Source organism: Globicephala melas, chromosome X, assembly GCF_963455315.2.
Source record: "Globicephala melas chromosome X, mGloMel1.2, whole genome shotgun sequence".
In the NCBI taxonomy this organism is placed as follows: Eukaryota; Metazoa; Chordata; class Mammalia; order Artiodactyla; family Delphinidae; genus Globicephala; species Globicephala melas.
The window spans coordinates 8,132,694-8,158,833 of record NC_083335.1 but is presented as its reverse complement, the minus strand read 5'-3'; the positions used below and the strand labels follow the sequence as shown (position 1 = coordinate 8,158,833).

The 26,140-nt window shown below is 43.1% G+C and overlaps 1 protein-coding gene across 7 annotated transcripts; it reads left to right on the top strand.

Moving 5' to 3' along the window:
* Positions 1–1,888: 1,888 nt before the first annotated feature.
* Positions 1,889–13,762, top strand: SLITRK2 (SLIT and NTRK like family member 2). 7 transcript variants are annotated; one of them, XM_060292369.1, is made up of 4 exons: positions 1,889–2,006; positions 5,763–5,816; positions 5,911–6,080; positions 6,299–13,762. In XM_060292369.1, exon 4 carries the CDS (start codon positions 6,342–6,344, stop codon positions 8,877–8,879), a length of 2,538 nt encoding a protein of 845 aa, XP_060148352.1. In that variant the 5' UTR covers positions 1,889–2,006; positions 5,763–5,816; positions 5,911–6,080; positions 6,299–6,341; the 3' UTR covers positions 8,880–13,762. The 7 variants fall into 7 exon arrangements, 6 of the variants coding, with proteins under 6 accessions (XP_060148352.1, XP_060148353.1, XP_060148354.1 ...); XM_060292370.1 differs by lacking the exon at positions 5,911–6,080; XR_011377153.1 differs by lacking the exons at positions 1,889–2,006; positions 5,911–6,080 and having other exon boundaries at positions 2,329–5,816; positions 6,299–11,209; positions 11,785–13,760.
* Positions 13,763–26,140: the final 12,378 nt, after the last annotated feature.

The following is a 26,140-nucleotide window of genomic DNA, read 5'->3' as shown; positions in this document are numbered from 1 at the left end:
TGTTATGGCTTTTGTTTGTGTCCCCTTTGGCTAGGGACACACCACCCTTCTCAGTAAACTGTCTCCTTTTTTTCAGCATGACTGTCTCATTATTTCTGCCTTTGAATAGCCCCTCAGCTCTGTGTTTTGTGGTTGTTTATAGCCCCCATTAAATAACTACACGAAAAGATGACACAGTCAGAAATGAGGTAAACACAGAAGAAACAGTATTAACTGTTCTCAGTAACACTATGATGTGCCCAGGCTGCTGCTATAGTCTGTAGCGAATAGCACGTTTGATGTTTTACACAAATAAGGATATTAATAAAGAAAGGCAATGTTTCTGAATATGTAACTGTAAAATAGCCTGCCCATGTGCATATCTGAGACCCGTGTTATTCTGAAATTACTTATCTGAGTGGTAGGGAAATCTCAAAAAGGCTTTCTCAGGACTGAAGTAAAAGGAACAGTAATGATCCTTAAAACCTCAGAGATATGATTATAAGAGATAATTCTTTGGACTATTACTAAGGTAAACTCTGCATATGTGCATAATATAAGATTATCAGTAATTTTCTATTAAAAAGGCCCAGCATGGTCTCCATTATGAAAAGAAAGCCTAGAAGAGAAAGAAGAAGCACAAAAGATTCCCCAGGGTAAGGAGAAGAATGAGGTAGAGGTCTGTGCCAGGAGAACGTGGGTTAAACGTATAGGAAATAACCTCTAAACAGACAAATCCCAACGCAGATTCATTAGCCCCAGAGCTAGTTTTTGCTCTAATTTTGCACCCCTCCCCTCCCCTCCCCTCCTATTCTCTGCCACCCAGCTGGTGGTGGATATTCTCAAGAATTGGGGTTTTACAGACTCCGTAGGGGGTATGAAAAGGACAGGGGACGGTGACGACTTTAATTAAGGCTGCTCTCCCCCACGACTGAAGGGGAAATGTCTCGGTGCCATCAAATCAACTCCCTGCTCCAGTCTTTACACAACTGCAACTTTCTCCCTAAGACCCTGGCAGAGGCGAGGAGAGGCCCTGGGGAAAGCGGGTCTGGAGGGAACCGCAACGCTCTGGGCGAAAACCGCAGCTCCCTCTAGAACTACAGTGACTCTTGCCCAGAGCGCCTTCCCGTTATCGAAACACAACCACCTGGACTACTAACAGGAGTGCAAAGAAAGGAGAAAAGGGAAGAGAGGGTGGCCCAAAGTCCGCTCTAGTAGATCCAGGCAACGTCATGAAGAATGAAAAGAATCAAACGGAAACAGGGACTGGAATGCTGCGAAGGGCTGGCTCTGGTGAAAGCGTTTGCACTGGTCTCGCCCGGCTCTACGTTATATGGAAATACCGTGTTTACCGTCCTCGTAGGAGGTCCTTACAGATCTGCCCGCAAGCTGCGAGGACCGGGCGCTGACTAGTTAAGGGAAGGCAGCCGTCCCGGACCGTGTCCGGCTCGGAGGGCTGGCTGCTTTCACTTGTCCGTAACTTCCACCCTGTGATCAGAGTGTACCCTAGCAAACAGTCCTGACCGAGTGCCATCCTATTTCACTTGACCGCGTCCGATCCGCAGCCCCCGGTGGAAGCTGCAGGGACTGGGCAGAGTTCCAGGCGAGGGGGGCCGGGAGGCTTGAGCAGAGCTCCGCGGCGCTGGTCAGAGAAACGGAGCAGCGGCTCCTTTGTGGGCCGGTCCATCCCCCTCCCTGGTGCGCCGCGGGGACATTTGATCTGCGGGGTGATTGATAAGCGCGGGCGAGGGGCCGCCGGCCCGCCCTCCCCTCTCTTTCCTCCTCCCCGCTCCCGCCCTCCTCTCCTCCTCCCTCCCGGATCCCTCCCTCCTTCCTGCCAGAAGCGCTGCCAGGCGGCGAGCCGCTCCAGTGGGGATCTGCCTGCCCTTGGGGGCGCCGCCCGCGCTCGCCCCCGAGCCCTCGCTCCCGGGCCGCGCCGGGCCCAGGCCGCGCAGCCTCCCGCGCCTCCCCGGGTCGCGGATGCCGCGGGCGCCTCTGGGGGAAGCTCCGGGCGGCGCGCTCGCCGGGTAAGTTCTGAGTACTCGGGGGCGCCGCGGCGACGCGGCCGACTAGCTGGCTCCGCGCTGGCCCCTGACTTTCGCGGCCACAGCCCCAGGCGGAGGGAACGGGCGTGGGCAGACGGCGCGATCCGCCAGGGATCGCGCGCGGGCGGCCGCCCCTGACCGCCGCCCCCGCTCCGGCTGTCCGGCCTCGGGACAGTCGCGCGGGCGTGGTCCGGCTCCGGGCGTCGTGCGGCCCCGCGGCCACCGCTCCCGACGAGGACGCGGCGCCCGGGCCCGGGGGAGAGGGCGGCGCGAGCGGCCGTCGCGGCGGTGTGGGGTGAGGGCAGGGAGAGCTGCGCGAGCGGTCGGTGCATGGGGCCCGGCCACAGGGGACTCGCCCGGCCCCTGGGTCGCCCGGAAGAGCCCTTCGGGAAGGGCTGGGCCAGGGACTCCGGAGCGGGGGCCGAAGGCGGCGGCGGGCGGGCGGTGGAAGCCCCCTCCCCGGGCCGGCCGGGCTCCGTTAACCCCCTCGCAGCCGGGGCGCAGGGGTACTGCCCGCCCGCCCTCACTCGCCGCGCCCGCTGGCGGCCCCGGAGACCCGAGCCCGGTTTCACTCGAGAAGATGCGAGTGAGACCAAGGCGACGGAGTTCGCGTTTCTACCTCCCTCGCCCCCGCGAGGACGGGGAGCGTTTGCCTTATTTTAGCGTCCGCCTCTGCCTCCCGCGGGCTCCGTGTTCACCCGGCACCGTTCCGCCGCCTTAGGAACCCGCTCTCCCCGGCGCGGTGCCGCGGCCGCTCCTCCAGAGACGCGGGGCCAGAGGAAACTTCCTTAAAGTGCTTTATCGGGGTGGAGGCTGATTTGTTCCCGATAACTGTGTTTGGGGAAACGGCTGCGGAAGCTCAGGGACGAGCGGGAGACGCAGGAGTGGTGGGAGGGTCCACCGACCCGTGTCGGCAGCTAACCGCGGAAGGGAGAGCTGCCGCCCCGCCGCGGGGTCCCCAGTGCCGTTACCCCAGCCCTCACCGCTCCGTTTCCCTCACCCCGTAGTATCAAGAATTTCAAGCGCCCCCTCATCTATCTACCCCCACCAATTCCTAATAGGCTCTGTCCTCAAGGAGTATTGACAGTCATCAGTGTCTTAAAGGAAATTACGATATTTGAGAACTGAAACACATATTTGGTATTTCACTTTCAAATACAATTTTTAGAAAAAAAACACATTTAAGTAAAACACCACCACTATTGAAGTTTAGGTAGATAGTTGTCTAATTCACAGTAAGCAGGAGTTGTTTTTTTGAGAACTGCTGGCCTGGGACTCAGAACTTCTGGGTTCTGTTTCTAATTTTATAGATTCTTGAACTTAAGCAAGTCAGCACTTCCCCTGGTTGAGGAATGTCTTCATCTATAAAATGAATCTGATTTCAAAGGTCTTGTCTAGCTCTCATGTTGGCGTCTACTTCAATGAAATATTAACCTAATTAATAAATGTTTGTTAAATGAACGACTGAATGAATAAACCATATCTCTCTAGGAACTATGTATATTTAATATTTGGAAATATGTAGAAACAAATGCCCCTTTGCTATGAAAGGAAGCTTAATTGTGCTCCCACTGCATCACCCCACTCGCATCTAATGATGCAATTGCCATGGAGGGTGGGAGACCATCGCAGGGCTGCCCCCTCCCCCTCTGTGGACAGTCACTCTCCCGTTGCCCTTTGGCACAGGGAAGGGAAATTCGAGGGCCCGGAAGGAAAGGTTGTTGCCCAAGGTGAAGCAAGAATTACTGGATGGGGAGGGTCTCATGATGTCTGGCCCAAGGCTCTTCTCCAAAGGAAAAGCAGGGGGAAAGAAGAACGCCCGTGACAAATTGCGGAGGAGAAGGCCAGAGCCACAGGTTGCTTTAGTGCCTAAGTTTATAAACCATGAGAGCCCTTCTTGGGGAGGAAAGAACTTGTATGGGTGGAACAATCCTAGGACCTGAGCTTCCTAGGGAAGGAGGAGGGGAGAAGCAGGGCGCTTTCTGTTCTCCGAAGGCTCAGCTTGCCTATGCGATTGCCCCTCTGCCACACTTGGTGCAGCAATGGGACCCTGTGTCGACTGCGGCAGGCGGGACCAAGAGGCGGGGAGAGCCAACTAAAGTGTCTGGCGGGACTGGCACATCGCTTGGTCATTTCCTCTTCCCATTCTCTTTTCACCCCCTGCTTTTGCTGCCTCATCTCCCCCATGCCCACCAGAGGCAGCGCCTGGCCCTTTCGGGCACCAGCAGACATTCCCATCTTGCAAATGGACTCCAACTGGGAGACTCCTGGGTCCAGGGGACCTTAAGATAATTAAGGAGAAATGAGATACCGAAGGCAAAAACCCAACACCTGGCCATTAATAATCCCGGGGAAAGGTTATCTGAATCCGATTAAATGTCAGAGCTGGGAGGACCCTTATAAGTCCACCCCTTTTGCCCATGGGGGTGGGAAGATCCAGAAACAAGTGACACCTGGCAACAGAGCTGGATCCGAAGCCAGGTCTCCTGAGTCTCAGGCCAGGACTCCTTTCATTCCTCCTCTTTCTCAGCAGCCAGTCTTCCTGCATCTCCGCCTTCTGTTCCCTGGTTCCCTGACCCTGCAGCCTGGAGGGCTCAGCACCCTTTCCTGGGCTCCTACTCCCAGCTGAAGCTCAGCCTGGCAGTGCCTGTCTGACACCCACTTCTCTTCTCCTTCCTTCAGGCAAAAAGCACACGTTTAAACCTCATTATCTGGCTAAGTATAAACCTCAGGGGGAGAAGGGTTTTGTTGTTGTTTATCTCAGTCTATAAGCTAACGTTGAGCTGGCTTTCAGATTCCCGGCAAATATCTGGCCAGTCACCACCCAGAAAGTAATTCTCTCAGCACTGAAACAAAGCTCTGTATGTAAAGCATAAATCCCCCAAAAGAACTCCTCGCCCTCCCACAAAGACACACCGGTGCACACACACCCCACTCTCCACACCAAGAGCATGTGAGCTAGGAGTTTGGCAGGCGGGCCCCAGTCCTGTAGCAAAGAGACACATCTACACACACACACTACACACACACATCCCTTACTCGGAAGGATCTGGACCCCTGCTCGAGAATCTGGAATGAGACACCCCCGCGCGCGCACACACACACACACACACACACACACACTGGCCCGCTGGAAGAGCCAGGAGGGAGGGGCGGGTGGAAGAAACCACTCGGAGGAGCCAGAGGAGTCCCGGCGGTGCCCCTCCTGGAGAACCCCCTCTCCAGGAGCTCGCCAGCCACTCGCCGCCCGCCGGGCTGGAGGTGGAGTAGTTCAGAAGCAACTGACGCAGCCGGGATTTGAGCTTTGCAAAGCCACTCGCAGGGAAGGGAAGCATCTGCCCCTCCCTCCCCCACTGCGCGCCCTCGATCCCCAGCCTGCCCCCTCCCCCCGTGACGTCACCCCAGCCCGGTCCCGCGGAACCTGCAAAGCCTCTCAAATTCAAACTGCCGGGCGCACTGGTGCCCCTGCCGCCGGATTGGAAGTGCGCGCCCAGTCTCGGTCGTCTCCGCCGCCCGCCGCCCCAGCCGGCAGGCTTCGCGACCTCCCTGCTCAGTCGAACCCCCGGGTCCCCGTGGGCTCAGCTTCCCGCCGCTCCAACCCTCCTCTTCTTCTCTTGCCGCCTGCCGGATTCCTAATCAGTGCGCACCCCCCAGCAAAATTTAATCCACCGACAGAAAGCAGGGCATCCTTCCGTAAGCGGCGTCTCCTTTTACCTTGCTCTCCCTCTCTTTCCGAAGATGCTAAACTACCAGCGGACTGCAGAGGAGAGGGGTCCCGTCTTCTCCTGATGTGTGAGTAACCCCCACCGCGCGCTGTCTTTGCTCTTCCACCCTCTCCCTTCCCCCGCCGCCAGTCCCCTGATTTTCCCACCCCCTTTTTGCGCAGTTAAAAAAAAAAAAAGTAAAGCAATTTCTGCTGGGAGCCCAGGACGGGCTAGCCGCCCGAGATCTCTTCAAGATACCCCAGGGGAGGAGGAGGAGGAGATGGGCTGGATTTAGTAGGACAACTCGGTTACTAATGACTCCGCGGCTGGCTGCGACCCGCCGGGAAATCAGGTGCAAGCGTGTGTTCCGGGACGCGTGTGTGGGTGGGCTGCGGGGGAGGGGAGGAGAGCAGAAAGCGCTTTGAAAAACGCAGTGATTTCATTCTGCCGTGCTGTCCACTCCCCGCATTCTTCCTCCGTCCCACTCCGCCCCCTCGCTTTGCCATTTTAATCGGGCTTCCGTGTTTCTTTCTCCCCCGCATCCCGCTCTCTCCTGCCCCCCTCCCCAAGGTTTGCCTGTAGGTACCTGAGCTGACACCGACGGTGCCTAAAGATGCTGAGCGGCGTTTGGTTCCTCAGTGTGTTAACCGTGGCCGGGATCTTACAGACCGAGAGTCGCAAAACTGCCAAAGACATTTGCAAGATCCGCTGCCTGTGCGAAGAGAAGGAAAACGTACTGAATATTAACTGCGAAAACAAAGGATTTACAACTGTCAGCCTGCTCCAGCCCCCCCAGTATCGAATCTATCAGCTTTTCCTCAATGGCAACCTCCTGACGAGACTGTACCCCAACGAGTTCGTCAATTACTCCAACGCGGTTACTCTCCACCTGGGTAACAACGGGCTGCAGGAGATCCGAACCGGGGCGTTCAGCGGCCTGAAAACCCTCAAGAGGCTGCACCTCAACAACAACAAGCTCGAAGTACTGAGGGAGGACACCTTCCTGGGCCTCGAGAGCCTCGAGTACCTCCAGGCCGACTACAATTACATCAGTGCCATCGAGGCGGGGGCCTTCAGCAAACTGAACAAGCTCAAAGTGCTCATCCTGAATGACAACCTTCTGCTGTCTCTGCCCAGCAATGTGTTCCGCTTCGTCCTGCTGACCCACTTAGACCTGCGAGGGAACCGGCTGAAAGTGATGCCTTTTGCCGGCGTCCTCGAGCATATCGGAGGCATCATGGAGATTCAGCTGGAGGAAAACCCGTGGAATTGCACTTGTGACTTACTTCCTCTCAAGGCTTGGCTGGACACCATAACTGTTTTTGTGGGGGAGATTGTCTGTGAAACTCCCTTCAGATTGCATGGGAAAGATGTGACCCAGCTGACCAGGCAAGACCTCTGTCCCAGAAAAAGTACCGGTGACTCCGGTCAGAGGGGCGGCCACGTTGACACACATGTCCAAAGGCTGTCACCTACAATGAATCCGGCTCTCAACCCAACCAGGGCTGCAAAAGCGAGCCGGCCACCCAAAATGAGAAATCGCCCAACTCCCCGGGTCACAGTGTCGAAAGACAGGCAGAGCTTTGGACCCATCATGGTGTACCAGACCAAGTCCCCGGTGCCCCTCACCTGCCCCAGTAGCTGTGTCTGCACCTCTCAGAGTTCGGACAACGGTCTAAATGTCAACTGCCAAGAAAGGAAGTTCACTAATATCTCCGACCTGCAGCCTAAACCTACCAGTCCAAAGAAACTCTACCTAACAGGGAACTATCTTCAAACTGTCTATAAGAACGACCTCTTAGAATACAGTTCTTTGGATCTATTGCATTTAGGAAACAATAGGATTGCAGTCATTCAGGAAGGTGCCTTCACAAACCTGACCAGTTTACGCAGACTTTATCTGAATGGCAATTACCTTGAAGTGCTATATCCGGCTATGTTTGATGGACTGCAGAGCTTGCAGTATCTCTATTTAGAGTATAATGTCATTAAGGAAATTAAGCCGCTGACCTTTGATGCTTTGATTAACCTACAGCTACTGTTTCTGAATAACAACCTGCTGCGGTCCTTACCTGATAATATATTTGGGGGCACGGCCCTCACCAGGCTGAATCTGAGAAACAACCACTTTTCTCACCTGCCTGTGAAAGGGGTTCTGGATCAGCTTCCGGCTTTTATCCAGATAGATCTGCAAGAGAACCCGTGGGACTGCACCTGTGACATCATGGGACTAAAGGACTGGACAGAGCATGCCAACTCCCCTGTCATCATCAATGAGGTGACCTGTGAATCTCCCGCTAAGCACGCTGGGGAGATCCTGAAGTTTCTGGGCAGGGAGGCTATTTGTCCAGACGGTCCAAACTTGTCAGATGGAACCATTTTGTCAATGAATCACAACACAGACACACCTCGCTCACTTAGTGTGTCTCCCAGTTCCTATCCTGAACTACACACTGAAGTTCCACTTTCTGTCTTAATTTTAGGATTGCTGGTTGTCTTTATCTTATCTGTCTGCTTTGGGGCTGGCCTATTCGTCTTTGTCCTGAAACGCCGAAAGGGAGTGCCAAGTGTTCCCAGGAGTGCCAACAACTTAGATGTAAGTTCCTTCCAGTTACAGTATGGGTCTTATAACACTGAGACTCAGGATAAAGCAGACGGCCACGTCTATAACTACATCCCCCCACCTGTGGGTCAGATGTGCCAAAACCCCATCTACATGCAGAAGGAAGGAGACCCAGTGGCCTATTACCGAAACCTGCAAGAATTCAGTTACAGCAACCTGGAGGAGAAGAAAGAAGAGCCAGCCACACTTGCTTACACTATAAGTGCCACCGAGTTGCTAGAAAAGCAAGCCACCCCAAGAGAGCCCGAGCTGCTGTATCAGAATATCGCTGAGCGCGTCAAGGAACTCCCCAGTGCAGGACTCGTCCACTATAACTTTTGTACCTTACCTAAAAGGCAGTTCGCCCCTTCGTATGAATCTCGACGCCAAAACCAAGACAGAATCAATAAAACCGTTTTATATGGAACTCCCAGGAAATGCTTTGTGGGGCAGTCAAAACCAGACCACCCTTTACTGCAAGCTAAGCCGCAATCAGAACCAGACTACCTCGAAGTTCTGGAAAAACAAACTGCAATCAGTCAGCTGTGAAGGGAAATCATTTACAACCCTCTGGCATCAAAGGATGCTGCTCCAAACTGTTGGAAGCACTGCATTTGCTTTCGTGTGTGTTTGTGTTCTCCCTTTCCCAGCCTCAATGGGGGACTTTGAAGATGTTTGGGGGATGGGGTGAAGCAATGATACTGCTTTTTCAAGTTTTCCTTTAAATTATTTCTCTCTTGCTCTCCTCCCTCCCCCACCTTTTTTTTCCTTCTCTCCTTAGGAATCATCATTGAACATGAATGTTTCTACAGTGCATTTTTTTTCATATATTTTGTTTATGGTTTTGTTTCCTTTTTCTTCTTTTATTTTTCCAGTGTGGGAATGGGAAGAGGAATTATAGTGAATGAAGAAAGAGTAAGCAAACTTTTCAAATGAAAATGGATATTTAGTGTATTTTGTAGAAGATCTCCAAAGATCTTTTGAGACTATAAATTCTTTTGTAAATAATGATATATGGTATTTCCGTCTTCAGTTACCAAGCATAGTCACTAGGCATCACTTCTTTGTGTTAAAGTGCCTTTGCACTTTAAGTACATTACTTAAATGTTGCTTTTAGCTTTGATAAATTGAACATATTTTAATGTGTTGTATTTTTAAAATTAAAAACACTGTAAAATAGATTGAAATGTCAGCTATATTAAGTCAACGTACAGTTTGCTTGAGTTATAGAAACCGACATGTCATCAAATGATTCTAGTTCTAGGACTTTATAGATTTAACTGTAAAATATTTCCTTTCCTTTGGGTTTGTTCTAAGTGATTTAATTTAAGTCAACTAAGGGGACTTAACAGTGGACTAGAGGTAATAAAATGCCTCAGTTGGGATTAGTAATTCATTAATAAAATATATTTAACCCAATATCAGAGTGAATTGAACAATTAATGCCCTTCCGTAAATCGTTATTTTACACTAACATGGTCAGTGTTTTAGATTATTTTCCTAATTAAGAGTACATTACACAACTTGTAATATATTTTTTCTGCATTAGATATTTTTATATATTTAAATGAGAGTCTGTATTTCTAACTTTTTAATTGAAATTAGTATTTTTTCTGCCTATTGAAACATTTTCTATAAACACACACCAGTAGAGGCCGCCACACACCTCATTTAATAAAGACATATGAGCCATTACATACCTTGAAGGAAGACTTCAAAGGTGAGATTAAGACTTCCCAAGTAAGTTCTTTGCAAATTCAAGGCAGCAGAGACAAATGTATACGTTAGTTTCTGTTTCTTTTAGGATTAAAGGTTAGACTCAGAATCCTTCTCAACGTTCACATTTTCAGAGAAAGCAGCGTTTTCTCCTTGAGCTTATGGAAGCGTTAACAGGGTGCTATCAAATGATGTACTCTTTGCATCTCCAACCTGATTAATAAGTACCTAAACCAAGAAAGTAGGCATCCTTTTTTTCCTGCCTTCTTTAGGCAAGGGTTACTTGAATTTTTCCTTGTCAGCTTCAGCAAGCTTTTGGTTTTGGTCTTAGCATTAAAATGATTTTAACTAACCAAGTCTACATAGCATTTATGAAGCCTTATTAGCCTGTAAATAATTTTTAGATGCAAATATTATTGTGTGATTTAAACAAACAGCCCTTCTTTAGAAAAAAATAGTTTTATTTTGTCTATTGTAAATCCTTATGCAACTGGAATGGTGATCTGCATATAAAGTAGTCCAGCTTTTCAATTCCTTATTAAAGCAATTGATGGCGTCTGAAAGAAGCACACTGTTTCCTTTTCATAAATAGGTTACTGCACATAATAATCCTTTATTATCATGTGGAAATTGAAGTGGATCCTGATAACTTACTTTTAAAGCTTTAAAATGACTAATAGTTTATTATCTGTCACTATAAACAATTCATGAGATAGGCTTTCAATTAGAAATTACTTAAATCCAAATTATTTGGATTAATAACTACTGGTGCAAAATAGTTTTTATTTAACAATAGATGGTAATTGTATATATATATATATATATATATATATATGTAAAGTACATTCAGGAAAAAAAAATGCCTTTAATACCCTAAAGTCTCCGAATATCTACAGTGACAAGCTAAAATGTTCATTCTTTGATTAGAGATCGTAATTCTTATTTAAATCCATTAGATTGCAATTGAAAATGGTGGGCTGAAATGATCTACAGGAAAGTTAATGTACAGAGACTTTACATTTCATAGAAGAGGAGCAAGAGTATTTTACCAGTTGAACTTGGAGATAGCTTCTGGAAACCACCTCCTCTTATATATGTAAGAGTTTCAAAAATTCTCTCGTGGCTGCTCTCATTTGGTGCAATGATAAATGCAGAATACAGAGGTAGGTATTTGGGGAAATGATTATGAAGGCAAATTAGTATACATATTCTATTAAGATAGTTTTTTGGTTGACATTCTATCACTAGAACTACTGATGTGGTGATTCCACTTCAGTGTTCGTATTCTCCTGAAAATAAAGTCATTCCTGTAAAACACCATTATCCATAGAAAAACTAATTCATTAATTGTAAGCAGAGATAGCTTACTGTTCATTTAGTTACCAGACTCTAAAGAGGCCTCCTGGAAGAACTCAGATTCATAAACTCTTTTGCTTAATAACTATGGTTTAATTTTAGATTCTCATGCTTCTTAGATATTTACTTTATTCTGTATTAGGTTTTAAGATGAAATCGTTTGAATGTGTCCAGACTATTTCATTTAAAGGCATAATACATCATATACTGTGAAGCTTTGTTTTTTAATGCAATCACAAACACTTTAATTTGATTAACTTATTAGCATCCCCACTGACTATGTTGTTTTGCTTTACCCACTGAAGTGCTTTCAAACATATAAGAGTTTTATTTTTATCTCCTACAGCTGGATTTTGCTATTTCACTTTTATTTCACATGCAGCTTGTAATGGGTATGAACATCAGCACAGTGAAATGGTTCCAGCCAACAGAATACGATTTCCCCTGGCCCTGCCTGGAACAGATCTATATGTCTGGCAAATGGTAATTCACTTTGATTTTAGCTCTTAATTAGTTGCTTCCTCTGTTTCTGAATATACCTGTGTCTAAGTTTGTATTGAAACACTCAAAAGCACCACTTCTCAGTCTGGACGCAATTGCCAAAAGTCTAACTTGGTTTTGGACTTTGGTCAACCTGTGTGCCTTGTTACTTCCCTCCAGCAGTTGGTGAGTAAGGAAATGACCCTTCAGTTTCCTCTGCTTTGTCCTCTGACCTCTAAGGTGGTTTAATTTTTCTAAATATTTCCATGTCATCAAGGGCTCAATGTTTTATGGATTTTACAGAAAGTGTATAATGAAAAAGAGGGAGGTTCTGTGATTTTTCAGACTCTGGAAATTCATTTTGATTGGATGCATTCCAGAAACATACTAGATTAGATGCTAGACTGAAGGAAGCCTTCCAGACAGTTCTCCTAATCCAGTCATTTCTTCATTCATTCAATAAGTATTTGAGTGCTTGCTTCCTAGGTGCCAGGCTCTGTGCTGTGTGCTGAGGGGGCACAGAGATACAGTAGACAGGCTCTCTGCCCACCTCCTCACCCCCCCACCCCACAGAGAGCTTAGTGCTAATAAAGGAGAATGTTATCTGAATGACAATCACCCGGAGTAAACAGTGGGAACAGCAGTGAAATGCAGGAAGTTGGGTTTTTAAAGGTGATTCTGTGCAATGAAGTATAAAACTGATATATCATAGGTTAGCTACTGTGTAACCACCATTAACATCTCTTTAGAGTTACACAGCTACAAAGGGAGAAAACCCACAAAAATAAAATAAAACAACTTTCTGCAGAAGAGGGACCAATATTATGGCCTGAAGATAGCTATATACTTGTGCTATCTAACGATCTACATTGTAAAGATGACTTCCCAAATTGTAAATACAAAAATCACAAATATACTTACATTTTCTGGAATATCCATGTTTTAAAGGCAATATTTACTTTCTATTTCAGTGGCTTAAAATATAACATTTTGGCTTAATTGTCTTTTACAGAGACAATAAGACACTTACCTAAATCCTGAGAGAGAAAAATTAAGTACTGTATATAGGTGTACTTTGCTTCTCACAATGGTTGTGCAAAAAGTCACGTGTAAATTGAAGTTTTGTAAGTTAAATTGTATTTTAAATGCATTAGGAGAGCTGCCAGTTAGAGGAAACTTGTGAATCCTTTTATAAAGCAGAAAACCATTTTATAAGACAAATAATCACTCTGTAATTTATCTGTTTTGTATGTTTGGAGTTTCAATATCGACTTTGCTTAAAACGGAGCCCACCTGCCTAATCAGAGTGTGTTTTGCCAATGCTGCTTGTGCTGCCAGTTTCTCGGTTGCTAAGGGCTTATACTTGAAAATCCGCGGCAGTTTCGTGTGACTTGAGCTATGGGGCGATTTTATGATGGCGCAGTAACATTCCTGAGCAGTCTGAGTAGCCAACCCATTTCAACTCCATTGAACACAGGACTCTTCTGCTCAGCAGCGTCTCCTCTGTCAGACGTGGCCATGATTCGTTAGAGGGTAGAGTGACTCCTGTATTCAGATCCTATAAAGCGCTTAGAGTCACAGGTTTTATAATAAATATATGGTATTATGTAAACAAATTAAACTGCATGTGTGTTGGAATTTTTTAGCAGTATTTTAGCTTGAAAGTACTTGTACAAATACCGTTAGATTTAGTTGCAAATAATTGTTCTCAAGTTATTGGAATAAATGGCAAATGAAACGAGCTCTCGTGTAAATAGACTTCTGTGCCAAATAGTGACATTGTTTCAAAACATGAATGCCATATTTTGGGCTGTTAATAGGCAAAATGAAATATTGAAAATGTGGTCAAATGATATTATGTCTTATTGGATAAACTTTATACAGTTATTTTGTGCTGTAGTTAGCTTTCAGTTACTAAATAAATATTCACTAAAAATAAACATTTGAATTAGTTAGAAAAATTCTTTACACTCTTGAGAGGAATTAATGACAAACTATTACTGGAACCATCCTCTTTGCCTTGATATATATACTGTTCAAATGTTTACAAATTTAGGTCTTCTTTATATAATTTACATATTAAGGGTAAAACGTGCTTTTAAAAACATATTAATACTTTTCCATTAATGCCCATTAGTATCAGCATTAAAAAATTAAAACTAGAGAGAACAATAAAAACAATTCAAATAGAGCTGTCTCTCTAGGAATTGAAAGAAAGTTTGATTTCACACTCCCCCTACCACACACATCCACCCACACAGGAGCCAACTGTTTTTCATTATAAAATTCTATCTAATACAATAGGTGATCTAATAAATCTTTATCTGTAAAATGAGAGAAAGATTGACATGCAAATCCAAGGAATAGAAATTATGAATCCATTAAAGAAGATGTTATTACTGTATTACCAAAGACTAGAGTCAAAACAAATGAGAGGGAGAGAGATGCATTTGTTGCTGTAACTGTGGTAATATTATAGCAAAGCGACTTATTTGGCTTTTGCATTGGTTGAACATCAGAATATATCTGCCAGGTATGCTCCATTCACAAATGTATAACGTAACAAAGGTTTTGAGGTTTGTGTGATGGACAGGAGGACTTGAAACAAATTATCCTCTCTTGAGATTCTTAATTTGCTGTATGCACGATATATTCAATTTATTCATGTGGCCTTCACAATTGAAAGAGTCTCATTCTAGAGTGTTTTATTGAAGAGTTGGTGCTTAGCACACTAGATTATCTCATCCTTTACAAAGATGAGTGGAAGTGGAATTGGAATGAAAGGGATGTACAGCTCCCCATTCTGAACACATGTCATATAAGACATCAGCAAGTCATATGTGTCTGTTGATACTGGGAAAAGACCATCAAAATAGATGCTGTCATTACTGAATGGGGTCTGGAAATGTACCTGATCCGTGTTTCCCTGGGCAACCAGTATGTGATTAGTTATACATCATTTTTATTAATTTGATTTTTCAAATATTTTATGTTTGCTATCAACACTACCCTAAAAAGGAACATTTGAGCTAATTATCTGTCAGATCTAGTTACCTGGCATTTTTGGACATATTTGATCTTGACAGAATGTTGGCTACAACATAAAGTATAAGGTAATTTCTGGCTCACAGAGTGACTGTTGGGCAGACAGGAGAGGTGAATGGGGTCTGCTCTGGGTAATCCTTGGCCAAGTCCCTCACTCTGCAAGCTCCCTTTACCTTCACATCATTAACACCTGACATAATGATTCGGAACTTAATAACCCTCTAATAAATATTTCCATAATGAATAAATGAATAAGACTCTGGCTCTCATGTGAATACTGAAGAAGGGTGGAAAACTGAAGGATCTAAGTTCAAAGTGATTAGAGTGGGTTCTTAGCTGTTCCAGGAAGTCCTAAACAGATATTTACTTGGGCCATTTTCAGAGCTTATGAAGAACACACACACACACACACACACACACATACTCCATGAGGATGGCAGAGAAGTTATGGTGACACAGGCAAGATCCAAGTTTATTACATGCCTGAGGGCCCGATTTTAAGTGATACCTGAGTCTGTCTATTGAACCCAATGATCTCATTCTAGAGTTAAAGTAGCTTTACTGCTGAGTGCTGATATTGACTTGTTATTGGCTTTTGGCATTGGGAGACTTAGTTGAGAGAAAATACACTCCCTGACAAGCTTGAATGATGAATTCTTCCAGACATTATCATTTAGTTCTTCCTAGGATCTGTGTATTTGGTTTGTTTCTTAAGTCTTCCAGATAGGAGAGAAATTCTTTGGGTTCAGACTACATTAAGTCATATTTCTGTCAGAACACAGTTGTGTCATAAAGTCTGATTTATCCAAAATAAGAACTTATAGGTGATGTTTCATAGCAAAGAGTCCCAGGATCTGAGGTTCTAATCTTCATGCAGCTAAAAACCTGTGAGGACAAGTCATAGTTCTCACTGAGGTCTCAGTTTTCCTCCCTGGGAACGGTGTTGGTCTGGATGAACTCAATGGACATGCTCTACGATTCTAGGCTATTTGGGGAGTGACTGCTACACACAAAGCAAACAGTGCATTGAGGCAATTATTCAGGAAATTCAAGCCCGAAAATCTCTTACCCTTCTCCTTTCTAGTGTCTAATTTGGACATAGCCATACTCATTTTATTTTTTACAGGATTCAAATGTACCATTTGTCTTGGGTTAACTTCTCTTCCTAAACTTGACTTTAAAAATGTTTAAATCATTTTTCTTACTTATTTGTAAATCACAACATTCTACTGCTTTTGGGGAGGGGAGGGAGGTGATGGGATTTTCATTTAGCTGTTTGGCAGGGGAATTTTCTATGGGGTTGATGAGTTTATTCCGTGTGATAATTAGGAAAGTCAAGCTATGAATCTATCTAGGAAGATCATATTATCATATTTCAGGGCACAAAGCAGTTTTCCCATTTGGTTGTTCATCATCCCACCCTTTTAGCCAGCTCTGCCAAGTTTCTTATCATCCGGGAAACTGATGGACCCTTGGACAACTCAGCTGAGCTTCAGAAATTCAATGATTCATTCCAGTGCACAAAATTTTTAGCTGACAAGTGGTGTTTGGCTTCTTCCTGATCATAAAATTCAGCCATAGTTTTACTACTGGGCCAATGCGTCTCTAGTTGGTCAAATGGATTTTAACTGGAAACAAAGAAATAAAGCCCTCAATCTTGTAATATTCAGCTGACATAATTTTTACAAGGGTAGAAAAGAGGAAAAAACATTCATTCAAAAACTTCCTCTGCTTTCCAGGTGTCTGTGGGGCTTATTAAAAACGCTAGTGAATGAAAGGAAAATCCAGCTACACTTTGCTTTGTGTTTTCTTCTTCCACGTTACAGAAGGTTGTGAAAAAGGAAATGTAGGCTATCCTTGTCCAAGCCATCATCTTAAAAAATTTAAAAACTAGGATGCCACTGAGATACTAAGGATTTAGAGTATAATTACATTTCAAATGTTTAACTTGAAATTTTGGAACAAAACCTATTTTATTTACTAAATAGATCTCTGAAAAGCAAGTACATTTTAAGCAATAATCTGGGTAATTTGAGAGCAGGGCTTGCTGAAGGAATCTTATTCATTTTAAACTGGATTTATTCAGATTTTGTTTTGTGCAAATTCATCAGAAAGTTGTTCAGTTGTACTACTCAAACAGTTCAAATATTCTGAAATTTAAAAAATAAGCTAATTATTCTGCTCTTACAGATTAAAGTGGGAGGATGCCCTACCTGTGTTGATGTAGTTTGTTCTTTTCCACCTGGACTTTCTGAGTTTCTATATCTAAGGATGGATATTTGTACAAAGACAAGGTAACGTCTTAGGAAGAGAGGGGTAAATAGGTACTTTCCAGAATGATTTATAACAGAGGGCCAGGAAACGGGGAGTTTCACTAAATCTTCTTGCCTTGCCTCTCTGAAAGAAATCTTTCTCAAGCCTTGATCCCTTACCAGGAGACAAACATTTTCCTATGTGAGTAAGACTGTGGGTTTTACTGGGTTCTGCTTTGTTTTAGTCTTCAATCACACTGATTCTTTCTGATTTGCTGACAAAGGAGGATCTGAGAACAGTGGGGGGACCATTTCCCAGAGAACAAGGAGCCCTCGGATTTAGCCTCCATGTCTCTGCTAACTCTCCATGTGACACTGGACCAGTTCCTTCCCGTCTCTGAGCCCCAGTTTCCTCATCTGAAACCGAAAGTAGACTTAGCCTTGCCAGTCAAGAAAACAACTGAATAAAAACCAGCTTACTACTGGGGAAACCTGAAATCCACTTCAATTCATAAAATGTAGTAAATCACTTGCAAACTTGACACGTTAACTATCATTAATAACAAATTATTTTCAACAATCCTCACACCTGTTCTGTGACACACCAGTGAAAACATTTGGACTACAGTCTCATGATTTTCTTTCCCTCATCCTTATTCCAGCTGCTAAACATTATAATTGTATAAATCCATTGACACAAAGAGTATGAGTAATTTCTGGTAGTCCTTATGTGGTAACAGATTGTCTCTAAAAATATGATTTATGGAGTGCTCATTGTGTGCTGAGCACTTGAGTAGAGGCTGTGCACATCTAAAACAAATCCACAAGTGTTCCTGAAGGCCCAGCACGTGCCCAGCGCTGGGAAGAGACTGGGATGGGAGGGAATGAAAAAATCGGCTCCTGTGTGTTGGGGAGACATAACATATACATCAGAAGTAAGACGTGGCTCCTGGCCTCAGGGAATATAAAACCAAGTTGGGAAGATGAGCTACTTATCCTTGAAAGGGTTAGGAAAGGTCAGGGTCAGAAAAGAAAAAGATCAGTGCAGATTACGCTGGAATTATCTGAGAAGGCTGCTGGGAGGAAGCAGGGCAGAAAAAAAGAGCCTTGAATTGGGCAAAGGCTTGGGGAATCAGCAAGCTTGAAAGTGTAAACACAGAAATAGGCCTGCAAAGAAAACAAACTTATGGGTACCAAGCAAGAAGGGGGGGGCGGGGATAAATTGGGAGATTGGGATTGGCACATAAACACTACTATATATAAAATTGATAACTAATAAGGACCTACTGTATAGCACAGGGAACTCTACTCAATATTCTATAATGGCCTTTATGGGAAAAGAATCTAAAAAAGAGTGGATATATGTATATGTATAACTGAATCACTTTGCTGTACAACTGAAACTAACACATTGTAAATCAACTATACTCCAATAAAAATTAATTTTAAAAAAATAACACCATTGTAAAGCAATTATACCCCAATAAAGATGTTAAAGAAAAAAGAATTAGCCTACAGCAGTATGATATTGAGGACCAAGAAACAGTGTTTCTCTCTTTTGTGAATAGTTATTAAATTATTTCTACTTCAAAATATCAGAAAAAAAAATAAATAAAAGGCAATGTCATGGGAGAAAGATATTGCCCATATTGGCAGATGATATAACAATTTACTTTGAAAATTCAAGAGAAGTAACAAATAATAAAAACTAGTTAGAAAGTTAAAAATAAAAAAAGAAAGGAAGAAAGAAAGAAATAGGCCTGCGAAGAATAGTGAAGAGCATGGAAGGCTGGTTTGATGTACCTTTTGTTGGCTTTGAAAGCCAGAGTAAGAAATTTGGACTCAATTCCACAAATAATGGAATGTTCTTCAAGCAAAGTAAAAATTGTATCAATAGAACTGTTACTATTTGTATAGGGCCTTATAAGTATTTCACATGCATTTCTATTAGCATTTGAGATGATTATATCTGGGTTACGATGACAAAACTGAGGTTTAGGGAGTTTTGGTACTTGCCCCGGTGATCCAGTGAGTGTAGGGAGAAGCCACCTAGTTCAACAAGTTAGCACAGAGAAATGCTTGCAAGCAGGCAGGCACTCTGGAGGCCACGTGCTGAGAGTTGAAGCCCAGCTTTGCCACTCACCAGCTGTGTGACCTTGGGCAAGTCACTTCACCTCTCTGGGCTTCAGTTTCCTCACCTGAAAGAAGGAGACAGTAATCATATTTGCCCTCACGGGGTGGTTATGAGAATCAGTGACTTAATATTTGCAAACTAAAATGTATTTGTTAAACAAAACAAAAAGTGGCAGAGGTGTACTTTGAAACCAGTTCTGACTGACTTGAAACTCATGTCCTGTCCACACCATCACTGGGTCTCCCTGAATAAACAGAGGAGTGAGTCGTCTGGCAGAAAGAGTGATTTGAGCATTAGGGCAGACAGAAGACTGTGGTCCAGGATGAGGGAAATGGGAGGAAGATAAAGCCAAGGGACCCTGCTCTTATGTTCAGCTGCAGACTGTCCACCAGCTGGGAGTACAGACCGATGGTTTAGAGAGCCATATTTAGTAACACGTCCATCTTTTATCTTCACCAGATTCTTAGTTTAATAGTATTTATATTCTTTAAGGGAAAAGCATAAGGCAAAATGGGTAAGGAAAAAAGGGCTGTTTCTTCATGAATTCTGAAGGGAGAGAGGCTCAAAGGGCTTGGTTATGAGCAGAGAAACCTGAGGCCACCTGGGGAGGCATTTCAGGCTTCCCTGAGCTTCGCACAGGCCTCTGGGCGGGAGATCCACACAGGGCTGGGACTCAAGCTTGGAAGTGTCTAGAAGTGTCCCACACTTGGTCTAATGCTCTGCTGCTCTGATGGCTCTTGAAATTGTGAAGAAGTTTTGAACAAGAGACCCTACATTTTCACTTTTCACTGGCCCTCACAAGTGATGTCACCAGTCCAGGGTCTATGACACCAGAGACTCAGTGAAGTTCCACCAGTTCCTCCTGCCTAAGGCGGATCTGTGAGTACCAGGACTTCTACCTTCTGAACAGCCTGCCCCGTCTCATCTTTCTGGACAAGTGTCCCTCATACACCGTCCCACACTAAATGAAACTGTGGATGCTTCTCCTTTTAAACGCATTTTATTTACATTTGACACGGTTTTTAGCTAATTCAGAAGGTGTTTGTGTGTGCGTGTGCGTGGTTAAGATAAGTGAAAGTATCTGGGGCTAAAGCAGTGGCAGTGGTGGTTATCTCAACGGTGTACAGCTGGTGAGAGCAGTTAAATGATTTTGCGATGTGAGAAGAGCAATTTGGTTTTTGTAGGGCAGGTAAAAAAATGGCTTTGTATGATTTGGGTAGGCTTTGTGGGAAAGAAATTGAGTACTTTTTTAAACTCTCCATTTACCTCTGCCATCTAAGCTGTGATCACAAGAATAGCTTCCAGTGAGCCCAGGTTTCATTCATCAACAGAACAGCCTTAAGAAGAAATGGAAAAGAAGAAAGCAGAATTTTCTCCATTTAAGAACGTAAAGAAAGAGAAACATTTTGAGGGGAAGGGAACTAGGGAAATTTGACACTGTAAGTTAGACCAGAGCTGGACATGATGAAAGCCTGATTCACGGGATCAGGATATTTCCACTGTAATTCTATTGCTTCGTTGTAAATGAAATTGTTCCAAAGCCTTTGAGGATTTCCATTAACTGGAGCCCAGATAAATTTTCACAGTTATTCATAGCAAAACTCTTTAAATAGTAAATGAGAAAGGTCACATCATGACAGCATTGTACAAAAAAACCCTCCCCCGATGCCCATGCACAGATTTCTATCAAGCATTTGTCAGGCGCATAAGAGGAGCTGGGAGGCAACCCTCACAGCTGCCTCCGAAGCCCATTCGGAAGCCTGAGATGTTGGGCCACGTATTAGTCTCCTGCTTACATCTGATCCTCAAACCATGGGTCTTTCTTGGAATGCAAATGAATGAGCCCTAGGGACAACAGTGCCTTTGATTGATGTATTTGGGCTTTCTGACCTGAAAACACATCAATTATTGAAGGGCTGTGTGGGCATGGGTGTGACTTAGGAAAGTCCACACCGTATGTTGGGCTCAACACTTGGGGCTTACATTCTTCTTCTTCTATTTTTTTTTAAATAAAAGCACTCACCACATTGCTCACTGATTCCTTGGGCTGACAAAATCTCAGTAGTGTCAAGTAGTGCAGAGGCCCTGAGCCGAGAGGAGAGGCAGTCTCTGCTGTAGGGCTGGCTGCCTTGCTTCCTCAAGCATGGAAGTGTGGATTCAAGCACCACAAGCTTCTCTCCATGAGCTCTGGGAAGGGTCAGGTGGCTAGAGATTCAGAAAGCTTGGCTCTGCAACTGCTAAAAGTTGCTGAATCACAGTAGAGAGCTAGCCTGTGACTTAAAAATCTTCTGGCATTACTTGTTTTGTTTTAAGCTAATAACCTTAGTGTTACTAAATTCCATTCATGATTGTTATAAACAATCAAACCAAGTAAAGATCATACAAATAAATCTTAAAGACTGATTTAGAAAATAAGTACAAAAGGTGTCTACTTGATGCCTAAATAGACAAATCAAGATTTCTTTACATTTGTTTTTGGTTATCCCTAGAATTGGTAGATTAAAAACTGCTGTGTGGCTTTCTGCACACATATCTCATACTGCTGATGGCTTTTTAATCTATAAGTAATAATGACATCAAAATCTCCCCAAATCTGTTATCTACATTGGACAAAAATGGTACTAAAACCTCTTTTGATCAAAAATGCATGATTCTATGGCTTACTTTACAAATTGTGCCATGATTAGAAATTATACTAAATAAGCTTGTGAATTAAATTTTGGATGAAGAAATTTCCAGTTTTGTAAATTGAACAAATAATTTGTACCTACAGCAAGCAATTTACTTTTTAAATTTTTTTAACATCTTTATTGCAGTATAATTGCTTTACAATTGTGTTAGTTTCTGCTTTATAACAAAGTGAAGCAGCTATACATATACATATATCCCCATATCTCCTCTCTCTTGCGTCTCCCTCCCATCCTCCCTATCCCACCGAGCTGATCTGCCTGTGCTATGCAGCTGCTTCCCACTAGCTATCTACTTTACATTTGGTAGTGTATATATGTCAATACAACTCTATCACTTCATCCCATCTTACACTTCCCCCTCCCTGTATCCTCAAGTCCATTTTCTACATCTGCATCTGTATTCCTTTCCTGTCCCTACGTTCACCAGAACCATTTTGTTTTAGATTACATATATATGTGTGAGCATATGCTATTTGTTTTCCTCTTTCTGACTTACTTCACTCTGTATGACAGACTCTAGGTCCATCCACCTCACTACAGATAACTCAATTTCATTTCTTTTTATGGCTGAGTAATATTCCATCATGTATATGTGCTACATCTTCTTTATCCACTCATCTGTTGATGGACACTTAGGTTGCTTCCATGTCCTTGCTATTGTAAATAGAGCTGCAATGAACATTTTGGTACATGACTCTTTTTGAATTATGGTTTTCTCAGGGTATATACCCAGTAGTGGGATTGCTGGGTTGTACGGTAGTTCTTTTTTTAGTTTTTTAAGGAACCTCCATACTGTCCTCCATAGTGGCTGTATCAATTTACATTCCCATCAACAGTGCAAGAGGGTTCCCTTTTCTCCACACCCTCTCCAGCATTTATTGTTTGTAGATTTTTTGATGATGGCCGTTTTGACCGGTGTGAGATGATATCTCATTGTAGTTTTGATTTGCATTTCTCTAATGATTAATGATGTTGAGCATTCTTTCATGTGTTTGTTGGCAATCTGTATATCTTCTTTGGAGAAATGTCTATTTAGGTCCTCTGCCCATTTTTGGATTGGGTTGTTTGTTTTTTTGATATTGAGCTGCATGAGCTATGTGTAAATTTTGGAGATTAATCCTTTGTCAGAAAAGGAAATAAAAGTAATCCAAATCGGAAAAGAAGAAGTAAAGCAGTCAATGTTTGCAGATGACATGATACTATACATAGAGAATCCTAAAGATGCTACCAGAAAACTACTAGAGCTAATCAATGAATTTGGTAAAGTTGCAAGATACAAAATTAATGCACATAAATCTCTTGTTTCCTATATACTAACGATGAAAAATCTGAAAGAGAAACACTCCCATTTACCATTGCAACAAAAAGATAAAATATCTAGGAATAAAACTACCTAAGGAGACAAAAGAACTCTATGCAGAAAACTATAAGACACCGATGAAAGAAATTAAAAATGATACAAACAGATGGAGAGATATATCATGCTCTTCGATTGGAAGAATCAACATTGTGAAATGACTATACTACCCAAAGCAATCTACAGATTCAATGCAATCCCTACCAAACTACCACTGGCATTTTTCACAGAACTAGAACAAAAAATTTTACAATTAGTATGGAAACACAAAAGACGGTGAAGAGCCAAAGCAATCTTGAGAAAGAAAAACAGAGCTGGAGGAATCAGGCTCCCTGACTTCAGACTAAACTACAAAGCTACAGTAATCAAGACAGTATGGTACTGACACAAAAATAGAAATATAGATCAGTGGAACAGGATGGTAAGGCGAGAGATAAACCCACACATATATGGTCAATTTATCTTTCATATAGGAGGCAAGAATATACAATGGAGGAAAAATAGCCTCTTCAATAAGTGGTGCTGGGAAAACTGGACAGCTACATGTAAAAGAATGAAATTAGAACACTTATTAACACCATACACAAAAATAAACTCAAAATGGATTAAAGACCTAAATGTAAGGCCAGACACTCAAAACTCTTAGAGGAAAACATAGGCAGAGCACTCTATGACATAAATCACAGCAAGATCCTTTTGACCCACCTCCTAGAGAAACGGAAATAAAAACAGAAATAAACAAATGGGACCTAATGAAACTTAAAAGCTTTTGCACAGCAAAGGAAACCATAAACAAGACAATAAGACAACCCTCAGAGTGGGAGAAAATTTTTGCAAACGAAGCAAATGACAAAGAATTAATCTCCAAAATAGACAAGCAGCTTACACAGCTCAATATCAAAAAAAGAAACAACCCAATCCAAAAATGAGTAGAAGACCTAAACAGACACTTCTCCAAAGAAGATATACAGATTGCCAGCAAACACATGAAAGGATGATCAACATTACTAATCATTAGAGAAATGCAAATCAAAACCACAATGAGGTATCACCTCAGAATGACCATCATAAAAATATCTACAAATAAGTGCTGGAGAGGGCATGGAGAAAAGGGAACCCTTTTGCACTGTTCGTGGGAATGTAAATTGATACATCCACTACGGAGAACAGTATGGAGGTTCCTTACATAACTAAAAATAGAACTACCATATGACCCAGCAATCCCACTACTGGGCATATAGCCTGAGAAAACCATTAATTCAAAAAGAGACATGTACTACAATGTTCATTGCAGCACTATTTACAATAGCCAAGACATGGAAGCAACCTAAGTGTCCATCAACAGATGAATGGATAAAGAAGATGTGGCACATATATACATGGAATATTGCTCAGCCATAAAAAGAAACGTAATTGAGTTATTTGTAGTGAGGTGGATGGAGCTAGAGTCTGTCATACAGAGTGAAGTAAGTCGGAAAGAGAAAATCAAATACTGTATGTTAACACACATATACGGAATCTAAAAAAATATATATGGTTCTGAAGAACCTAGGGGCAGGACAGGAATAAAGAAGCAGACGTAGAGACTGGGCTTGAGGACACAGGGAGGGGGAAGGGTAAGCTGGGACGATATGAGAGAGCAGCATTGACATATATACACAACCAAATGTAAAACAGATAACTAGAGGGAAGCAGCTGCATAGCACAGGGAGATCAGCTCAGTGCTTTGTGACCACCTAGAGGGGTGGGATAAGAAGTGTGGGAGGTAGACGCAAGAGGGAGTGGATACGGATACGGGGATATATGTAGAGGTACAGTTTATTCACTTTGTTATACAGTATAAACTAACACAACATTATAAAGCAATTATACTGCAATAAATATGTTGAAAGAGAAAATAAGCAAATGGTTCACACACAAGGTACAAGCTACAGACCAACCACATGAGTTTTCCCAACACATTCTTTAAGGTGTTCTTAAAAAAACAAATGAGATCACAAAAGGAATCAGTGTAAGGTGGCCAGGTTTACGAAATAAAGATATAGAACACTCAGTATATGTGAATTTCAGGTAAACAAAAATAATTTTATAATAAGTATGTTCCAAATATTGCACGGCACACACATACTAAAATATATATGTTTGTTGTTTATCTGAAATTCAAATTTAACTGGGCATCCTGTATTTTTTCTGGTAACACTAAGCTAGTCTAATTCCTTTTAGATCCAGCCAAAACACAAATTCACCTGTTGTTCTAAAACCACTTTCTGTTATAAACATAACTAACATTTATGGAGTACTTACTATGTGACAGGCACTGTGCTAAGTGCGTTCCTCGCAGTGTTGCACTTAATGTCCACAATTCTATGAAACTGGTACACAAATTCACCTTCTGTTCTAATACCACTTTCTGTTATAACCATAACTAACATTTATAGAGTACTTACTATGTGACAGGCACTGTGCTAAGTGCATTCCTCACAGTGTTGCATTTAATGTCCACAATTCTATGAAACTGGTATTATTATTATCTCCTTTTTACAGCAGAAGACACTGAAACTGAAAGAATATAAGGGATTAACTTTTTCTAAGCCACAGTGCTAGTAAGTGGCAGATCTGGGATTAGAATGTAAGTCTCTTTGATTTCAAAACGAATGCTTTTAACAATTATGATATGTTACTTCCTCTCGCAGCAGGAATCATTAATTCCATCCATCAAAAAACTGAAATGTTCAGTATGTGTGAATCACTGTCTTAGTCACTTAATCCCATCATCTTTG

Excerpts from the sequence above, each read along its gene's own strand:
- SLITRK2 (XM_060292370.1), top strand. The coding sequence starts at position 6,342 with ATGCTGAGCGGCGTTTGGTTCCTCAGTGTGTTAACCGTGGCCGGGATC.